This window comes from Bos taurus, chromosome 8 (assembly GCF_002263795.3).
Source record: "Bos taurus isolate L1 Dominette 01449 registration number 42190680 breed Hereford chromosome 8, ARS-UCD2.0, whole genome shotgun sequence".
Lineage (NCBI taxonomy): Eukaryota > Metazoa > Chordata > Mammalia > Artiodactyla > Bovidae > Bos > Bos taurus.
Genome location: NC_037335.1, coordinates 103,273,922 through 103,294,928, shown reverse-complemented (window position 1 = coordinate 103,294,928; position 21,007 = coordinate 103,273,922). Strand labels below are relative to the sequence as shown.

Below are 21,007 nucleotides of genomic sequence, written 5' to 3'. Positions count from 1 at the left end.
ACCATCTGCATCAGTCTGAAGGTATCACTCTGAAGAGGGATATTTTGAAGTGACCCAAAGGACAAATGCCTAAAGCAGAAGATGCCAGCCACAGATGGGTCAGCCACCCTCAGCTCAGCTGGTGGATGGGAGTTTTTGGCTCATAAGGTATCTTTCACAGTTCTGAATTCACCATTTAAAAATGGACCTCTTGGGGACTTCCCCAGCAGTCTAGTGGTTAAGATTGTGCAATTCCACTGAACTGACATGGCCCGTTTACATGGAGCCGCCCTTGAGGGTCACCAGCCCCTGCTGCCACTCTGCCTGGTTCTGGAGACATGTCTCCACAATACTTGCTACAACTTTCTCTACAAAAAATTCCCTTGGATCTGGTCTTACCACCTCAGGGGACTCCTCCAGTCAGGAGTCCCCTCATCTCAGAAGGCACCAGAAGCATTCCCAGCCAAACGCTGCCATGACCTATGCTTTTTATTTGTTTTTTGGCTGTGCTGGGTCTTTGTTGCTGTGCTGGCTTTGCTCTAGTTGCGGTGAGTGGGGGCGACTCTCTAAGTCACAGCGCATGGGCTTCTCACTGCGGTGGCTTCTGTTGTTGAGGAGCACAGGCTCTAGGGCCCTTGGGTTTCAGCAGTTGCTCATGCAGGCTCCGTAGTGTGGCCTCCAGGCTCCAGAGCACAGGCCCAAAAGCTGTGGTGCATGGCCTTTAGCTCCTCGGAGGCATGTGGGCTCTCTCCAGATTGGGGCTTGAATCCGTGTCTCTGGCCCTGGCAGGCAGATTCTTGACTGCTTAGCCACCAGAGAAGCCCCACCTGTTTGATTCTTAAACCATCTCATCTTAAATTTTCTCTTAAAGATACAGGTCACACTCATCTCTTCTACAACATAGACGTGGCTACTCAGAAAAATGTGGTTTTTGTTTTTTAATTTTAAAATCCAGAGGCTGGCCCCTCAGCCATACCAAGGCTCTGGCCACGCCCTGGCCTTACTGGATTCTGGTATTCTGAGGTTGCGGGGGGAGTCTTTTTGCTCCAGCAAGACTCCTGACTTTTGTTTCAGAGCCCATAGAAACTCCTTGATTGAACTTCACCCACCGGCTCTGGGATGTCCACGTGGTATGCTGAGCAGGAAACTCCCACAGAAGGGGCTTCTGAGGGCAGGGCTGGTGCCTCTGGGAGGCTGGCTGAGACTCACAGCCCATTCATGCTGTGACCCCTGAGATTTGATTGATGGGAAGTTGTTCAGCTGACCCAGCAGTGCACCCCTTTTGGGGAGTGCACTGACAGCTGTTGGTAAAGAAATCCGCTTGCAATGTAGGAGACCCCGGTTCGATTCCTGGGTTGGGAAGATCCACTGGAGAAGGGTAAAACTACCCACTGCAGTATTCTGGCCTGGAGAATTCCATGGACTGTATAGTCCACGGGGTCCCAGAGCCAGACATGACTGAGCGACTTTCACTTTTACTTTCACTGACTGTATCGGGTTAAGGACAGGGATGAAGCCCAAGGTGCTGGCTGTTCTGGCAACAGCAGGTCTGCTTCAGGAGAAGCGGTCACCCCTCCTTCCCTGATCCCGGCTCAGGCCACAGCTGCCTTCTGGCGGCACTACTGTCTCAGACTTGCCTTCAGTCCGACTATCCAAGCCGAGCGTCGATGAGCCTGTCTGCAGCATGAGGCTCAGGGCGAGTCCACCCTGGCTGGGCCCTCGTGAAGGACTCTGATTCTTAACCTGGCTAGAGTGATGGCCACCTGGGAAATTTGGCAGGGCCAGCACCCTTCTGCAGACACTTCGAACTCCACACACATGATCCAGGAGGCCAGTGCTGGGGGCGAAGGAGCTCAAGGCCTGCAAATGACCACAGGGCAAGGGTAACGTGGGCGTGTGCTTCACCTAGGAGATGGCTGCGCTAACTCTGGGCAGGTAGGGGAGGACAGTCACCCGTCCTGGAGGAGTGGAGAGCTGGCTCGGAGCATGGCAGCGTTTCAGCAGTCAGCGAATGGGGAGGGAGGTTTAGGAAAGGGGGTGCTGCAAGAAAGCCACTGGGAAGCCTGGGTGGGCTGCCGCATCAGGGCGCTGCTCAGAGCTTCAGAAGGACAGAGAGAGGAGGGCACCCAAGGGAGCTGGCCTGGCTGCCTGGCAGGCCCCCAGTGTAGTGTCTGGGCTCTGTCTGCACCTCTCCTGGGGTGGAGAGTGCCTTCCCTCCCCAGGAAGGCTTTCCACTCTGGACTGCACTGGAGACAGTGTGTCCAGACACGGGGTTTGAATGTGTCTCTGACAGCTCCCACTGATTCTTCAGAGTCACAGATGCCATCTGGAATTTGGCAAAAGCCACGGGCACCCTTCCTCAGAAAACGGATGGTACACACAACCCATGACATCACATAAATGACGTCAGTCCAGGCAAACCTGGGTGTGCTCCTTGGGGCCTGGGCCACCCTTCCTCCCCTGGGCCAGCGCTCAAGAGCAAGGCCCCGGGGGCCACGTGCTCTTGGGCCTCATTCGTCAGCTATCTCTGACCCGGCTCTGGTGTCCAGGGTCACCCTGACCTCATCTGATGTCCCCTCGGGATGGACTCCAGCTCCATCACCCCCAGGCGACGTCTGCCTCTGTCCATCTCTACTCTCCAGTGCCCTGCTCCTGCCTGGATGACACGGCCCAACCCCAAGCCCAAGAAATAACGCCACGCACTGCCATCTTCCTAAAGGTCGTTTTATTGTAAAACCATAAATACAACACTGACATGAAATCATTTATTTAAGCAACTGATTCTCTCTAACCATTAAAAGGATGTCTTTTTGCCTTGGCATCAACCAACTGGGAAATAATGTTGCAAGAATTCAGGGGAGGAGGGTAGGGGGTGTTGAATTCTGGGCTGGGGCTTTTGGCAATTTAAGGAACCAAGTGGACCCTTCCTCTTCACCCTGGGAATGTCCCACTTTTGGACAAGAACAGACAGGTAAAAACAGCAACATTTAAACAGCTCAGTTTTAAATTTTATTACTTTGTAAAAAAAATTTTTTTTTCTGTTCCTTTCCTCCATTTGACATCAGTAAAAGTTTTAAACACCACAAAACTGATTTGGCTATAAATGGAGAAAACGGTACCCAAACCAAAATGAAACCGAAAACCCAAAGGACAAACAGAAAACCCTAAATAAACCCTCAAGTTTGGTCTCGGGGGTTTACAAATCACAAGAACCATCAACTCAACCCCCATGCAACGTGACTCCTTGCAGAGCTGTTGGATCCACGCCAACGACACAGGAGATCGCAAACAACGTCTTTTGTTAATTAACACAGCAAGGGTGACACTAGGTAACTTTTTTTTTTTAAATACAGTACATGGTACACAGGGTCCCAAGAAAACCCTGCACAAACCCCTTGTGGAGACTTGAGCCAAGCACTGGCTGTTTATAAAAATATTGTGTTGCTACAAAAGTATAAATTAATGCTACCGGTATTAAGAAATATTAAACACATAAAACTTATAAGGATTAAGAAAAATATTCATTAATACCTGTAGAAAACTCTGGCCTAAAAAAGATATTTTTTTGTGTGTTTCTTTTTTTTGTAAATTTTTTTTTTTTGTATTTTTTTAAGATGACTTGAGTTTCTTGCACTCGAAGAGAGAGACACAGTCAGATGTGCCCATGGTATTGCCTAGAACGTCTTTAACTACTGAGAAAGGATGGGGGTGCACACACGTGGTTACTGAGCGGGGCCTGGGAGGGAGGGGGCACCAAGGCTTTCATAAGATTTACCTGATGTGAAAGAATCACCAACATGAAGTTATGGGGGGAAAAAAAGATAGGGTCATCAGAGAACAACTGAAAATAATTTATGCTCTTTAAAAAATATCTCTGCTTCCGGTGGTTGTACAAAATGACCTCCTGATGCTTGGAATCTGAATGGCCCTGGACACGCTGTCCAGTGGGTCTGGGAGCTTGCAGCCCCATGGGGCCCTCTGTCTCCTGGCTGGCGAGTTCCAGCCCTGTGCCAGTCCACGAGCTTGCTCACTGCTTTGGAACCCGGCTACCCCATCTGGGACCCCGTTTGGGTGGGAGGGAAGGGTCCTAGGCGGGGACCGGCTGGCACCTGGGTTGTGGGAAGAGCCCCCCTTCCGGTTGGCCTCAGACTCCATGGTCTCTGCCAACCTGGACTTCAGGAAGCGCCATAGGGATCCCAGGCCCCTGAGGTTGCGGACAAGGCTGGGCTGTGCCCCTAAAAGGAACTTTGGTTCGAAGAGTCGAAGGTGCCTGGTGGGACATGTGGGTCGGGAGGCCTTGGTGGGTCCTGATGCTGACACCCAACTGAAGACCTAGCACATCCTTCTCGGTACCGGAGTCGAATCTTTAAAGCAACGCCCATGGTGGTGGCAGCGGTGGGGCCATGAATACACAATAGCAACCCGATGCCCTTCACCGTCACCAAAGCGGGAGCAGGTGCCTCTTTGCACAGAACCACAGGGCCCCTCTAGAGAACGGTGGGGCTCCACGGACTACGATCCTCAAACCCAAACGAGAGAGGAAGGGAAACAACTACAACAAGTTCCTCCCAAAAACCCAGAGAAGGGAGAAGTGGGAGGGGAAACTCAAGAGAGAAAACACTGTCTCATTGGTTCACCATAACTGGCCTAGCAAACATGAGCCACAGTGACGAGTGGGCAGAGGCGGGGCCGGTGGGGCCCAGACAGGAGCCCCCCTCCCCACCTGCTGTCTCCAGGGGACAGCCTGAGCCTTCCTTACCTCTTGGTTTCATCTAAGCAGCGGCCTTTCTAGAAGCCCTCCTCTAGGTACATCCCAGGCACAGAGGTGCTACCACTGCTCCCCAGGCAAGGGCAGAGCTATGAACTTGCCCAGCTCCATGCGGGCAGACTTCCAGCTGTGCCCTGGATGCTCCTCACTCCATCTTTGCCAGCACACCTGTCGTCATGGCAACATCCCAGTACTGTCCCCTTCTGCGTCATTCCTCACGGGACCTCCCTTCTCCATCGGCATCCCAGGTTAGTTCCAAACCTTCCCTGTGAAGCTGTGGCCTCCCAGAGTGCCTGAGGCATCCCCAACAGCTCTTTGGGCTCCCACTTTCCAAAGAGTTTAGTCCAAGTTAAAGCACAAGCCTGGGTGACCCCTAAGGGCAGAGGGTCAGCTTCACGGTGGAAAACATGCCTTGCAGAGTTTTTCTCTGGTGTTTCTTGAAAGTACAGGAGAGAAGAGAGCAAGCTGAAGGACAGGAGGCTCACCAGCCTACAGAGCTGATGTCCGAGAGAGTCCTTCCCAGAAATCAGGAGACGCAGAACCTCTCAACTACATCATTGGACTGCTCTCTCCTCACCAGGAAACCACAGCACCCTTTTTCCAGCCAAGAGCCAAAGCCTGGATGCCAACCATGAAGCTGCCAGGCAGAGTGATGGCAGTGTCCTCACTCACAGGCACAGTAGGTGGTTTTCTATGCCATGAACCCTGAAATGAAGAGTAGCCATAAGGAGCTTCATCTGATGGCCCCTCTGTTTCCTGGTCTCTAGCTACCATCTGGAGGGAGGCCTGGCTGGTGGACCTGGGCAGAGGGAAGAAGAACCATGTTGGCACAAGTCCAGGCATCCATTCATGACAACTGGATGGCACGCCTGCTCTTGGAGCAGAGACCCCTTGGTTACTCCACATCTGTGGCACCACCCATAAGGCTATGGTCCTTGGCTTGGGCTATGGTGGCGAAACTGACTGACCTCAGAGGAGGCAGGAAAACCCTGCAGAGTGGACGTGTGTTTTCTCCGCCTCCTTGCTGGGGTCCATGCATGTCAGCAGCAAGGCCCCTTATGTCCTGGGAATCACACACTTCTGGCAAACTGTGTCCAAGTCAGCAGGCAATTGACTGCCTTGAGCTGTAGAGTCCCATAGTGGTCAGTGCCACAGAACGGGGAGCCAGAAGACAGAAACTTTCTGAAGGTCCATGTCAGGGCAGGCACCAGGAGATGAGCTGGAAGAGCCGACCTCAATCCTTTGGCTGAGCTAGAATTTGGATAGGGTGGATATTGCTGGAGACAAGGGGCCAGTGGCTAGGCCTGTGAGATCTTTGGGTTTTATTAAGCTGTTCACTGCAAGGGGATCTGCAGTAGGCGAGCTGCCTGCGTGAGAAAGCAGACAGAGGAGGGGCACCTTGGTACAGCCCTTCCTACTGGCAACAAGAGTGTCTGAAGGACGAAAGACTGGAAGAGAGAAATGACTACCTGCGACCTTATGCCTGTTATCTGGATGAGGCAGTCCCAGGAGACAGCCTTCAGAAACCGAGTGGCACTCACGTCATCTCTGCAGAGTAAGCCAAGCCCTAAGGATCGAACTAAGGTGGAAAGGAGGGACAGAACAGGAGGTGACACGTTTAACTAGATACCTGGAATTTAGTAAGACTTCCTAGAAATTTCATGCTGGAGGGCAGACATCCCCGAGTTCCAAGGAGAAGGACGCTGATACTTGGGCTTGGTCCTGATGGCTTTGCAACACAGTGAAATGCCGACTTGTGGAGTGGCCCCTAAAATGAGGCAAGACCAGCACAGCTCCCCGCTCAAAAGCAGAGAGAGGATGGGCTCCGAGGCTTGACTCCTACCAACTACACAACACAGGCAGCTTCCACCCTCCTGTGTGGCTCAGAGTGCCAGGTCTCCCCGGCAGCAAGGCTGGAGGCCTTTGGCTGTAGGCATCTCACCCACCAGCAAGCCTGCAGCCACCTTCTGGAAGGTCTCCCAAAGTCTCATCAAATAGCCTGTCAATGCTCCCATATACTATAGAATGTGACAAGCGGTGACTGTCCAGTGCAGGTAAGAGGCTCTTCTGATGGTGTGACACCCCTTGGAAACGTGGAGTAAGTGCCCAGAACTTCTCCAGGAGAGGAAATGGCATGATGGTTCCTGAGACCATGGCTTGCTGCAGTGAACGTGGAAACGACCCTCTGGGATGCATTTCAGTATGTCCAAGATGCGGAGGGTTAGTTCTCATGAGGCAAATTGAGCAGGCTTGGCACCCGGGACAGTGTTCTGGTCCATGATCCTAAGCCTTGAGTTTTTAAATTAACTTCCCCAACGTTACTGCCATGGACCGGGGAGCGGGGAGAGGGCTGTTGTACAGTGCTTTTTGAAATCGAGGTATCTCGCAGTTGAACAATGTTTTATTACTAAGGAGGGATGTGGTGGACTTGGTCAGCCCCCCAGGATGGTAGAATGTGCCTTTGCAAATGGTGCCCCCCGCGATGGTGGGCACCGAGGGGATACTGGATCACCAGTACATATTCACTGAGAGGTGGGGTGGGAGGCTGAGCACTGATCCTAACAAAACCACCTCTTGAGAGGGGAAAGGGTCACCCTGTTGGCATTTAGGCTAAGTGTGTGGAACCTAAACCGCTCACAGAGGAAGAAAAGCCTAAAACCATCTTTCACAGCATCAAGTTGAATGTGGCCTAATGCCATTCCACCCTCAAACATCCGTCATTTGGCCCGCAAGGCACCGTGCTCAACCACCGTCCTGGAAGGAGGGCTGAGGCTCATGTGGGGGACCCCCAGGGCCGTGGGCAGTGGAACTCCCAGAATCTCAGGGGTCCTGGGGAGGAAGAGGAGGTTGTGGGTCTGAGGTGTGATGGATGCGAACATGGATCAACTCAGGATTCCCTGCTGAGCCGAAGGGTCAGTGACGCGGCAAGTAGTGTAATGCACTCTGGGTACAGAAATCAGACATTCGCAGGACCAGACGCAGCGAGCCAGGAGGGCGGTCTTCCACTTACAGTCAGCACTCCTAAGCCACGTTTCTCTGTGGCTTCCACCAAATCCCACGTCTGCGAGACCTGTGACTCTAACACCTCTCCTGATCTCCAAACAGCACAGCCAAGTTCACGGTCTTGGCTGTTTCAAATACAGGAAAACTGGACTGTACAGGGAAGGTTGATAAAAACCTCAGGATACTGAATACACCACTGAGATGAGCTAGTTTACAGTGTGACTCGAGGAACAAAAAGGGCAATCAAAAAAAAAAAAAACACAAAAAAAACCTCCAAAATATAAGTTATAGACATTCAGTGCCTCCTAGCAGAGTCTAAATCAAATTTGAAAAAAAAAAAAAAAGGCAAAAACTGCTAAAATGTTAGGAAAAAATTATTAAGGAGTGGAGACAGTTATCTTATACTTCTTTGAAAATGTCTTTTTTTCCTCTCTTATATTAAAAAGCAAAAGGTCAGCTTTATATTCTTAAAAGTCTCCTTTCCTGATTTGGGGAAATAGATAGGTGTGTTTCTAAGGCGGCTGCCCCCTGACACCCAGGGGTATCGTAAAGGCAGCAGCTCAATGCCCTGAAGGTGAACGAGAACAAAGTCCAGTGCAGAAGCTGTCCATCTGATGCAGTTTGGAGAATCCATGGCAGGGCAGCTGGGGAGGAGTGGGGTGTGATAGGGTCAGGAAGACTAGGGGCAGGGGTGACGGGCAGTAGGGGGACCACAGGGTGAAGGACAGAGAGCGTCAAGTCACTTCAGATCTCAGCTGCCTGAACATTTCACAACATCAGTTTGTACAATCTGCACACCTGAAAATGGAGTCTTTTAAAGCCCCCTCACTGAGAAAAGGAAGTGAAGCGTCTTCCCTCTTTCCCAAACACTCAGCTTTCCTGACACGCCCAGTTTAATGCACACGTGCCCACAAGGGAGCATGCATGCATGCACCAGGGGAGTATGTGTGTGCACGTGTGTGCAACACTTCGGCAGCCACGCAGATGAGCACAGAGCTGCCCGTGCACACACATGCACACTCACACTGAAAAAAAGCACTTAAGTTTCCAGGGGGCATTTATAATGAGGTCCACAGTGTTTAGAACTTAAATTGCTCTTCTTTGTTTGCGACAGTGTTGTGTGGGTTTTTTTCCTTCCTCTTTGAACGTTCTCTTTTCTTTTTCTCTTTCGTATTTTTTTTTCAATCTGGAAGTCTTAAAGCATGTTGGATTTCAGAAACATGAGTTTGTTCATATCTTCTGGACTGAGCAGTCGCCTCCTTTTGATGAGAAGTGCTTGTTCACACATATTTACACACCCGCTCCTGGCCCCCACGGCCGGCACCGCGAGGAGCCAGAAGGCGAGCCTGGCGAGTTTCGTGTGCTTTTGGGTCACGCACGACCAGTACTGGAAGAGATCGGGGGTGGCCTGGAAGAGGGGCTCCTGCAGGTAATCGTACACTTCGTTCTTCCCGAGCCGGTCGTCCTCCTGGGTGGCAGGGTTTTCTCCGGGGGCGGAGCGGGGCTTCTTGGCTGCAGGCTCGAAGTCGGCCTCCTCAGTCCAGGACTCCTTGACCTCATTGATGAGCTCGCACACCTTGCCGATGATCTCCTCGTGCTGGTAGGGGGGGACGGGCCGCAGCTTTTGCTGCGGGTCCAGGATCATGGCCACCTTGTGCGCTGGGTGCACCTTGAAGTTCTCCTTGAGCGCCTCCAGGAAGAGGTGGCACAGCTTGCTTACGGTGCCCGCGTCGTTGGCCTTGGCCGTGAACAGCTTCTCCAGCCTGACGTAGGTGGGGAGCACCAGCTGCAGGGTGGGCTGGCTCTCGTTGCTCAGCTCGATGACCGCCTGCTTCACCGGCGTCAGGATGGCGGCCAGGTTGCTGAGCAGGTGCTTGTTGAGGCTCTGGATGAGGTTCATCTTCTTGGCCCGGCTGTAGAACTCGCAGATCTGCTCGTAGCGCTCGTGCACCAGCAGCAGCGAGTCCGTGACCGAGTTCCAGCAGGGCGGCGGTGAGGTCTCCTCCAGCGAGCCAAAGGTCTCCTTGGCGAGGCCGGTGGAGCCCGCCAGGTCCTCGCACACGTTGAGCAGCTCGATGACCTCGTGCATGCTGCGGGCCTGCAGCGTCCGCTTGCTCAGCACGCTCTGCACCACCGAGTTCAAGGCACAGGCTGAGCAGCGCAGGCACATGCCGGCCTTGGAGAAGGCGGAGGCGCTCACCCGGCAGTCCGTCACGTACACGGTCCTGATCTCCGACATCACGAACTCCGACAGCACGTTCTGCACCCAGTGGTGCACCAGGTCGCCGCTGTCGCGGATGTCCGCACCCTTCACGCCTAGCACGTAGCTCTTGATGTGGTTGCCCTCGGCCTGGTAGGCCGTGAGGATGTAGCAAGAGTCGGGGCCGACGCTCTGCGAGTGGCAGGTCACGCCGATGCCCAGGCAGGCATTGCTGCCCAAGGCGCACGTCACCTTCACCTTCACCTGGTTGTACATGCGCGGCAGGTGCTTCAGCGCCAGCGTGTTGAAGTTGCCCAGGATCTCGGTGACCGAGAAGGCCCCGTAGCGGGCGCCGCTGTCCACCAGCGTCTGGGCCAGCTTCAGGAACTCCTTCCCACTCACCACGCTCAGAGCACCCAGGTCGGCGCACATGACCCGCAGCAGCCGCTCTGCGATGTTCTGCCGCTCCTTCTCGGGGATCATGCTGTTGGGTGTCAAACCACTGGTCGTGGCTGGGGGGTGGGGGGACACAAAGAGAGGCGTGATTAATCCTGGCATTCTAGGCTTCTTGGTCTGGCAGCAGCCTAATACTCAAGCATCTAGTATTAGGAATTACGAAGTGATTTCATCTTGTGTGCAAACCGATGGTGGCGGCAAGTCTTTAACATGTGACAGTCTCCCGGGAATGAAGTTCTGTGATTGACTAGAAATGCCTGCCATGCCATGAAGTTCTGTGATTGACTAGAAATGCCTGCCATGGGCATGGGAACAGAGGGTAGTGGTATGTGTGCAAATATTTGCTGCATGTGCCATTCACCTCGACCTCTGAAGCTAACTAGTCTAACCAGTTCCTCAAAACAGAAACAGCCTCTGATACAGAAGGCGTTAGTGAATAAGATACCTGAGGCCACAGTGTCAGGAAAAAGCAGACCAGAGAAATTGTGCAGGGTGAATTCTAATTCTGATTCTGTCATGAATTTGTGTTCTCTGATCACAAAGAGATCAGGTCTCCCCAGGCCTCCTCTTCCATCCTGTGAGGTCGGAATTCCCATCAACTAGGTCTCAGGTGTGAAAGTGCTTGGTAAACCGTTATGCGTGGTCTTGCATCACCATGGGAGGTACGGGGGTGGGGAGGGGGGCAGAGAAGCAGCGGGAGGGGCTGGAGCAGACTTCCTCCAGTCTGCGGCGTCCGCCTGGGAAAGACCTACTGTTGTTGGCGCTGTTCCTCTGGGCTTGGGCCTTCCACTTCTCCTCCACAACAGCAGGGGGCGATCGGGACTGGTTGGAGGCAATGTTGTTTTCGTTGTCCGCTGTGGGCACAAAGGGGACAGTGTATTTCCTTGAAGTGCCAGAGGCCTGTCAGCTAACAAGGAGAGAACTAGAGCACGCAAGTGAAGACGAGACTGGTCTCTGGGACTCGGGCCTGGGTTCAAATTCTGGCTCCTTAGACAACTATCTGATGCCTGCAAAGCACCATTTTCATCACTGGGAAGAATGAAGATAATCCCACAATTGTTAGAAGGACTAATAAGAGATAACATAGGGAAAGAGCAGTGGGCACAGTGCCCAGCATGGAGTAAGCACTCGGGGAATGGGAAGCGCTGTGTTCTGAGTCTGGATGGGAGGCTCCCCAACACCCACAAGCACAAAGTTCTGAGACTGGGCAGGGGGTGCCCGTTACACCCCAAGAGGCAGAAAGCATCTCACACTCTTGCTTCTTTGAAGTGTGTCTTTTTAGTGTATTTACTAGAAACTTAATTAGATGAACACAACAAAAGCAAAGCCCTGTGTGACATCAAGTATACAATTCGCAGCCCCCTCGTTACATGCAGAAGGTGAAACTGAAGAGCACACGCAGGAAAGGATTTGCTCGGGATCACACAGAAAACCAGCAGCAGCGCTGTCCTGGGTGTGTCCTCCATGAATCCCCCTAATTTTTATTAACCTGTACGTTTACATTGGTATTCAGTTTTAAGTAATGGGCACACGCCATACTCTCCTATGCACGGTCAATTCTTGACATTTTTGTAGAGGTGTTTCTGAGTAGAAATTATCTGAGTTACATATTTGCCATCAGAAATGACCACCCCATCTTTTACTGCACCATACTTTACCAATTGTTAACTACACCCTAGGTCCTGAGTTTCAGGGCTGTGCCATTTCCAGTATGACTATTCTGCTATGGACCTGTTTGCCCAATATTCTAATATTGTTTTTCTGTGCTCTTATATTGTTGTTGTGGGTGTACTTCCTTGAGACATCATCTGACAGGTAGAATCCACAACCTGAGACTATCAGTGGGTCAGCAGCCTCTGTTCAGCATTGCCAGACACTGTTCTTCCTTTCTTCTCAATTTAAGATGCCAGACCTTAGAGGTCAAGGCCATAATTTCCATACCTAGAAAAGAGACTTCTCCAACTTCTACATATTCACAGTCAGCCAGCTAGAAGACTCTGGGATGGGCATTCAAGGAATATTTTGCAGCCACTAGAAAAGTGGCTGTGTACCCTGGAGAAACGTGAAAATGCATAACATAATAAAAAGCACACCTAATCAGAATTTCATATGTATTTTTAGAGATATGCACTTTAAGCTCACAAGTCAAAGAATGAACAGATTTATGCATCAAAATCTATGGGGAGGGGACTTTCACTTCTGCCCATTAGGGATGCCCTACCATAGGAACTGCTCTCCAGCTGCAAACAACTAGTGATCACGATACAACTGCTTTCAAACAGGCAACCCGGGGTGTGAGCCCAGAAAAAGCAGCAAATGTGGTGCACTCTCTGACTGCCCTGCTTACTGCCTGGAGGCAGGGAACTGAACAAGCACAGTGGTCACCTTTAAGAGACAGAGATCAAAACTCAGGCAGAGACAGCTAGAATTTACAGGGAAAAGTACTAAGGCACAGGACGTGTCAGAAAGAGAGAGCTCTTGAGATTGTAGGGGGTTCCCTGGAGTCTTTGATGAAACTAATCTGCCTATTTCTGTTCAGACGATAAGTTGTGTCTGACTCTTTTGCGACCCCATGGCCTGTAGCCTGCCAGGCTTTTCTGTCCATGGGATTTCCCTGTCAAGAATACTGGAGTGGGATCCAATTTCCTTCTCCAGGGGATCTTCCTGACCAGGGATCAAACCTACATCTCCTGCCTTGACAGGTGAATTCTTCACCACTGAGCCACCTGGGAAGCCCAATACGTATGACCAAATTCCACAGGAATGGGGGAAGAATCATTAACATGCAGCAGGATGATAACTCCTAGGGTTACCCAGCTGGGGAAGTCACCCGGGCCCCCTCAACCAGAATGGAGAGACCAACCTCAATGCACGAGAAACTGGACAGTCCCCTTGTATGCGTGTGTATATGCTACGTCACTTCAGTCAGCAACTCTGTCCATGGAATTTTCCAGGCAAGAATACTGGAGTGCGTTGCCATGCCCTCCTCCAGGGGATCTTCCTAACCCAGGGATTGAACCCACTCTCTTGTGCCTCCTGCATCGGCAGGCTGCTTCTTTACCATTGGTGCCACCTGAGAAGCCCTGGACAGTCCCCTTATTATGCAGCTAAATTAGCCATAGAGTAAGCACTGCCCTAGATCTGCCCTAATACATTTTAAGAACAAGCCTCAAATGTATTAAAGTGATTCCAAACTTAACAAACTGCAAGCCAAGTTTAATACTCTCAAAAAAATAAAAAAAAAAAACAGCACCTAATATGAAATTCACAATGTCATTCATCTAATCAGTACTGGACATTCAAAATAGTAGGCAAATATGACCCATAACCAGAAAAAAAAAACCAAAACCTAATCAATAGAAACAGACCTAAGAAGGACAGAGATGATATATTTTGCCAATAAGAATCTTACAACAGCAGTTGTAAACATCATAAATACGTTCAAGATATGAAGGGAAACATGAATATCATAAGGAGAGAAATGGGAGATGTATAAAAGAGCAAACTAAACTACACTCATGTGGAACTTCTGAATATAAAAATAAGTGCTATAGGAAAAATACACTGTATGGGATAAAAACTAATTAGCTGCCACAGAAGAAAAAAAAAATCAGTGAAGTTCGAGACAGAGCAAAAAAAAATATCCAATGAAAACCAGACTGGGTAGAAGGTTGTAAATAAATAAATGGAGTATGGACAATATTAAGCAGTTTAACACACATATAAATTGGAGTCCCAGAAAAAGGGGGTGAGGCAGAAATAATATTTGAAGAAACGGCCAGAATTTTTCCAAATTGGATGAAAACCATAAAATCAAGTTCTAAAAGCTCAACTAACTCAAAGAAAACACCACCAAGGCACAGTATCATAATAAAATTGTTGAAAACCAATGGCAGGAACAGCCGGAGGAGAAGAAAATTAAGTCCAGGTGAACAGAAATAAGAATAACAACAGACCTAGCAGGCAACAGAACAAAGTTAGAGGAGAATGTCAATCTAAAACTCTAAGGGCTGCCCTAGATGAATGGATAAAGAAGATATCATAATGCAATTGATATAAATTATATTTATTGGGATATTACTCAGCTATAAAAAAGAATGAGGGACTTCCTGTGGTGTGGTCCGATGGCTAAGACTCCATGCTCCTGAGCCCAAGTTCAATCCTTGCTCCGGGAACTAGATCCCACATGCAACTTAGACCCTGTACAGCCAAATAAATAAATAAACATTAAAAAAATGAAATAATGCCATTTGCAGCAACATGGAAGGCCTTAGTGATGATCATACTAAGTGAAGTAAGCCAGACAATGACAAATACCATATGATATCACTTACATGTGGAATCTAAAAAAACAAACAAAAAAAAGGATACAAATAAACTTATATACAAAATAGAAATAGACCCACGACATATAAAACAAACTTATGGTTACCAGAGGGAAAAAGGAAGGAGGGATAAATTATGAGTTTGAGATTAACATATATACACTAATATATACACATATATACACTAATAATACACTTCTTAATGAAAGTGAGTGGAGAGTGAAAAAGTTGGCTTAAAGCTCAACATTCAGAAAACGAAGATCATGGCATCCAGTCCCACCACTTCATGGGAAATAGATGGGGAAACAGTGGAAACAGCGTAAGACTATTTTTCTGGGCTCCAAAATCACTACAGATGGTGACTGCAGCCATGAAATTAAAAGACGCTTACTCCTTGGAAGGAAAGTTATGACCAACCTAGATAGCATATTCAAAAGCAGAGACATTACTTTTCCAACAAAGGTCCGGCTAGTCAAGGCTATGGTTTTTCCTGTGGTCATGTATGGATGTGAGAGTTGGACTGTGAAGACAACTGAGCGCCGAAGAATTGATGCTTTTGAACTGTGGTGTTGGAGAAGACTCTTGAGAGTCCCTTGGACTGCAAGGAGATCCAACCAGTCCATTCTAAAGGAGATCAGCCCTGGGATTTCTTTGGAAGGAATGATGCTAAAGCTGAAACTCCAGTACTTTGGCCACCTCCTTAGAAGAGTTGCCTCATTGGAAAAGACTCTGATGCTGGGAGGGATTGGGGGCAGGAGGAGAAGGGGATGACAGAGGATGAGATGGCTGGATGGCATCACCGACTCGATGGACGTGAGTCTCAGTGAACTCCGGGAGTTGGTGATGGACAGGGAGGCCTGGTGTGCTGCGATTCATGGGGTCGCAAAGAGTTGGACACGACTGAGCGACTGATCTGATCTGATCTGATCTGACACTAATATATGTAAAGTAGATAAACAACAAGGACCCACTGTATAACACAGGCAATTATATTTAATATTTTATAATAACCTATAAGGGAAAGAATCTAAAAAATAGATACATATGTACATATAGCTGAATCCCTATGCTGCACACCTGAAACTAAAGCAACATTATAAATCGGTTATAATTCAATTAAAAAACTACAAAAATATTTTAAAAATAAAATAATTAAAACTCTAAATCCAGTCATACTATCTTTCGCAAATGGAAATAAATAAGGGGAAAAAAATCAGACCTGCAACTATAAGAAATGCTATTATAAACAGTGCTGCGATGAACACTGGGGTACACGTGTCTCTTTCCCTTCTGGTTTCCTCAGTGTGTATGCCCAGCAGTGGGATTGCTGGATCATAAGGCAGTTCTATTTCCAGTTTTTTAAGGAATCTCCACACTGTTCTCCATAGTGGCTGTACTAGTTTGCACTCCCACCAACAGTGTAAGAGGGTTCCCTTTTCTCCACACCCTCTCCAGCATTTATTGCTTGTAGACTTTTGGATCGCAGCCATTCTGACTGGCGTGAAATGGTACCTCATAGTGGTTTTGATGTGCATTTCTCTGATAATGAGTGATGTTGAGCATCTTTTCATGTGTTTGTTAGCCATCTGTATGTCTTCTTTGGAGAAATGTCTGTTTAGTTCTTTGGCCCATTTTTTGATTGGGTCATTTATTTTTCTGGAGTTGAGCTGTAGGAGTTGCTTGTATATTTTTGAGATTAGTTGTTTGTCAGTTGCTTCATGAAATGAGTCGCCAGTCCAGGTTCAATGCACAATACTGGATGCTTGGGGCTGGTGCACTGGGACGACCCAGAGGGAGGGTATGGGGAGGGAGGAGGGAGGAGGGTTCAGGATGGGGAGCATGGGTATACCTGTGGTGGATTCATTTTGATGTTTGGCAAAACTAATACAACATTGTAAAGTTTAAAAATAAAATAAAATTTAAAAAAATAAAAAATAAAAAAAAGAAATGCTAAAGGAAGTTCTTTAGGTATAAAAAAAAATGATACCAAATAAGAATCTGGATCTACAGAAAGAAAAGAAGAGTACCGGCAACTGTGTATATATGAACATAAAAGATGTTTTCCCTCATTTTTAATCTCTTTAACAAGGTAACTGACTGCTCATTGGAAAATAGTAACAATGAAATGTGGTAATTACAAGTAGAATAAACTGTATGGCAAAGATAATAGAAAGATTAGGAAGGGGATATAGAAGATTTTGTTGAAAGTTTTTCACACAATATACAAAGGGGGCTAATACCCTTTGAAGGTAGACTTAATAAGTTAGAAATGTATAGTGTAAAACTTAAATAAATCATTAAAAACACCCAAATTACCATTAATAAATCCATGGTAGAGATAAAAATGGAATAATAAAAAATTCTCACTTCAAAATAAAGCAAAAAAAATTAGAGAAAAAGGAAGAAACAAATGAAACAATAAACAAATAGGAAAATGGTAGATTTAAACCCAGTAATACCGAAATCACATTAAATGTAAATGATATGATCTCCACATTCCAAATAAAAGTTAGAGAATGTCATACTTTAAAAAAAAACAAGAATCCACTCTATGCTATCTATAGGAAATCTATTTAAATATAAAGACATGAGTAAGTTGAAAGTAAAAGTTTAAATAAAGGCATACTCCACAAATAGTAATGAAGAGAAGGCAGGACATGCATGTGGTAGTATTACAGAGAAAACAGACCTCAGAACAAGAAATATGACCCGGGGTAACGAGAGGCCCTGCATAATGGTAAAGAAGTCAAATCACCAAGAACACGTAACGATCCTATGCTGTGTGCAAGTGGTTAACGGAGCATCAAAACCACATGAAGCAAAAGCTGAGAAAACTGGACAAGAAACAGCAGACCAAACCTACGCCTGGAAATCTCAAGCTGTCTTCTCTCAGTGATTGTTACTCTCAGGAGAAAAGAAACAGACGGAATACAAATGAACAGACAGCGGCAGCATCAAGCAGCCCAATGTACACACAGTCGGATTCCCAGAAAAAGGAGGCAGGACAGAAAAACACCGAAATCATATAAAGTATAGTCTCTGACCGTAACTGAATTAAATTAGAAATCAATAACAAAAAGATAGTTGGAAATATTTCAACTATTTGAATATTAAACATCACACTTGTAAGTAACTCAGAGGCCAAAGAAATATTAGGGAGGTCAGAAAATGCTTTGAACTGAATACTAAAACATGCAAACCTCGGGTTTCAAAATTTGTGGATACATGTAAATGAATGTTATTTATAACATTAAAAGTTTTATTAGAAAAGAATAAAGGTTTAAAATCAGTGCCACAAAGCTTCAACACAAAGAGATATAAAGACTAAGTTTAAAGAGTAAGTTGAGTCTAACATAAACAGAAGGAAATAATACAGACAAAAGCAGAAATGAATGAAACAGAAAATGGATAAACACAATAGAAATCAAACTAAAAGCTAATTCTTGGTAGAAATCAGTAAAATTGATAACCCTTTAATAAGAAGGATTAAAAAAAAGAGAAGAATGTAAATTATTAGTAGTAGGAATAAAAGAGGGAGACATCACTACAGATGCTACACATATTAAAGGGATTAATGGGGACATGATTATGGGGACTTCCCTGGTGGTCCAGTTCTTAAGAATCCACCTCCTACTGCAGGGGACACAGGTTTGATCCCTGGTCAGAGAAGTAAGATCCCACATGCGACGGGGTAACTAAGCCCAAGCACTGCACCTAGGGAAGCCCCGCACGCTGTGAGTACTGAGCTCTAGCACTCTGAGACTGCACACAACTAGAGAGCCTGCGGGCTGCAACTAAGGCCTGATGCAGCCAAACAAATAAATATTTTAAACAACGATTATGAACAACTTTCTGCCAATAAATTCAACCATTTAAGAGAGGCAAAAAACAAACCTAAAAATATAAAGGCTCTAAGTTCACTTCAGAAGAAATAGGTAACCTAAATATCTCAAGTTCTGTAATTATTAAGAAATTCAGATCATAGCTCACATAATTTCCCATAAAGAAAAGTCCCGCATGAGTTGACTGCAAAGTTTGACCAAATATTTAAGGAAGGAATAATACAGATTCCAAACAAATTCTCCCAAAAATCAGAAGAGGAAAGATCATTTCCCAAGTCATTTTACAAGGCTGTCATTACCTCAATCCAAAACTAGAGAAAAAATTATAAGAAAAGAAAGTACAGGGACTTTCCTGGTGGCAGTGGCTAAGACTCCACATGCCCTGTGCAGGGGGACCCCAGATTCAATCTTTGGTCAAGGAACTAGATTCTACTTACTGCAACTAAGAGTTTGCATGCCTCAACTACAAAATCCTGCTGGAAGGTCCTGTCTGCCTCGACTAAGACCAGGCACTGCCAAATAAGTACATAAATAAATTTTTTTTTTTTCAAAAAAGAAAAGAAACTACAGACCAATATCCCTCAACATATACACAAAATGCTTAACAAAATATGAGCAAAGTAAATATAGCAATATATAAAAATAATAACACATCATGGGAGTTTCACTGCTGTGCCCTGGGTTCAATTCCTGGTTTGGGAACTAATATCCCACAAGCCATATGGGTTAAAATAAAAAATAATAGCACATCATGAATAAGCAAAGTTAATTCCAGAAATGGGATAGTTAATAAAAGAAAACAATCGGTGTAATTTCCTATACTAAGAGAGAAAAAAAATTAAGAAAAATCATTTTATCTCCATAGATACAATGCACTATAAAGGTGATAAAATCTAATACCCACCCATGATACAAAATTTCAGCAAGCTAGGAAGAGAAGGCAACTTCTTCAACTTGATAAAGGACATCTAAAAGAACCCTTAAGTTTACTGATCTGATAGAAATAAAAAGGATTATTTATAAGGAAATACTATGAACAGTAGTATTCCAACCAATTAGACAACCTGGATGAAACAGACAAGTTCCTAGAAAACATAAACTATGAAAACCGATTTAAGCAGCAGAAAATCTGGATATATCTATACAGAAACTGAATTAGTAATCAAAAAGTATTGACCGGAAAAAAGAAAAGCAAAGGAAAGCCCAGGCTCAGATAACTTCACTGACGAATTCTATCATATGTTAAAGAACTTTTCACAAATTCTTCTGAAAATAGGTGGGAACACTTCTCAATTCATCCTATGAGGCAGGTATTATTCTGATACCAAATCCAGACTAAGAAGTCACAAGAAAAGAAACAATGCCCACTATGCCTTTTGACTATAGATACAAACATCCTCAATAAAATACAGCTAACCAAATCCAACAACACATACAACAGGTTATACCCTATGACCGAGCAGCATTTATTCCAGGAATACAGGTCGGTTCAACATACAGAAATCAATACCATATTAACAGCATAAAGGATAAAAACTACCTGATCATTTTAATTGATGCTGGGAAATTATTTGACAAAATGCAATACTTACTGTTCCCTGGTGGCTCAGATGGTAAAGAGTCTGCCTACAATGCGGGAGACCCAGGTTCAATCCCTGGGTCGGGAAGAAACCCTGGAGAAGGAAATGGCAACCTACTCCAGTACACCTGGCCTGGAAAACCCAATGGATGGAGGAGCCTGGTAGGCTATAGTCCATGGGGTCGCAAAGAGTCGGATACGACTGAGCAACTTCACTTCACTTCAATACTCTTTCATGATAAAAACACTCAACAAACTAGGAATTGAAGGGAATTTTTCAACCTGATAAAGGGCATCTATGAAAAACCCATTGCTAACATTATCAGTTCAGTTCATTTGCTCAGTCGTGTCCGACTCTTTGCGACCCCATGAATCGCAGCACACCAGGCCTCCCTGTCCATCACCAACTCCCGGACTTCACTCAGACTCGCATCCATGGAGTCGGTGATGCCATCCAGCCATCTCATCCTCTGTCGTCCCCTTCTCCTCCTGCCCCCAATCCCTCCCAGCATCAGAGTCTTTTCCAATGAGTCAACTCTTCTAAGGAGGTGGCCAAAGTACTGGAGTTTCAGCTTTAGCATCATTCCTTCCAAAGAAATCCCAGGGCTGATCTCCTTTAGAATGGACTGGTTGGATCTCCTTGCAGTCCAAGGGACTCTCAAGAGTCTTCTCCAACACCACAGTTCAAAAGCATCAATTCTTCGGCGCTCAGTTGTCTTCACAGTCCAACTCTCACATCCATACATGACCACAGGAAAAACCATAGCCTTGACTAGACGGACCTTAGTTGGCAAAGTAATGTCTCTGCTTTTCAATATGCTAACATTATACTTAATGGTTAAACATTAAAAATTT

The 21,007-nt window shown here is 46.7% G+C and overlaps 1 protein-coding gene across 14 annotated transcripts in view; it reads right to left on the bottom strand.

Moving 5' to 3' along the window:
- Positions 1 to 2,687: 2,687 nt before the first annotated feature.
- Positions 2,688 to 21,007, bottom strand: part of ZNF618 (zinc finger protein 618) — a 204,884-nt gene continuing 186,564 nt past the window's right edge. For all 14 annotated transcript variants that reach the window (XM_005210569.5, XM_015472711.3, XM_015472703.3 and 11 more), the window contains 2 exons: positions 11,159 to 11,260; positions 2,688 to 10,462 (listed from right to left, as the gene is read on the bottom strand). In XM_005210569.5, the coding sequence (XP_005210626.1) occupies positions 8,946 to 10,462; positions 11,159 to 11,260 (1,619 nt within the window). In that variant the 3' untranslated portion in view covers positions 2,688 to 8,945. The remainder of the gene's footprint in view (positions 10,463 to 11,158; positions 11,261 to 21,007) is intronic.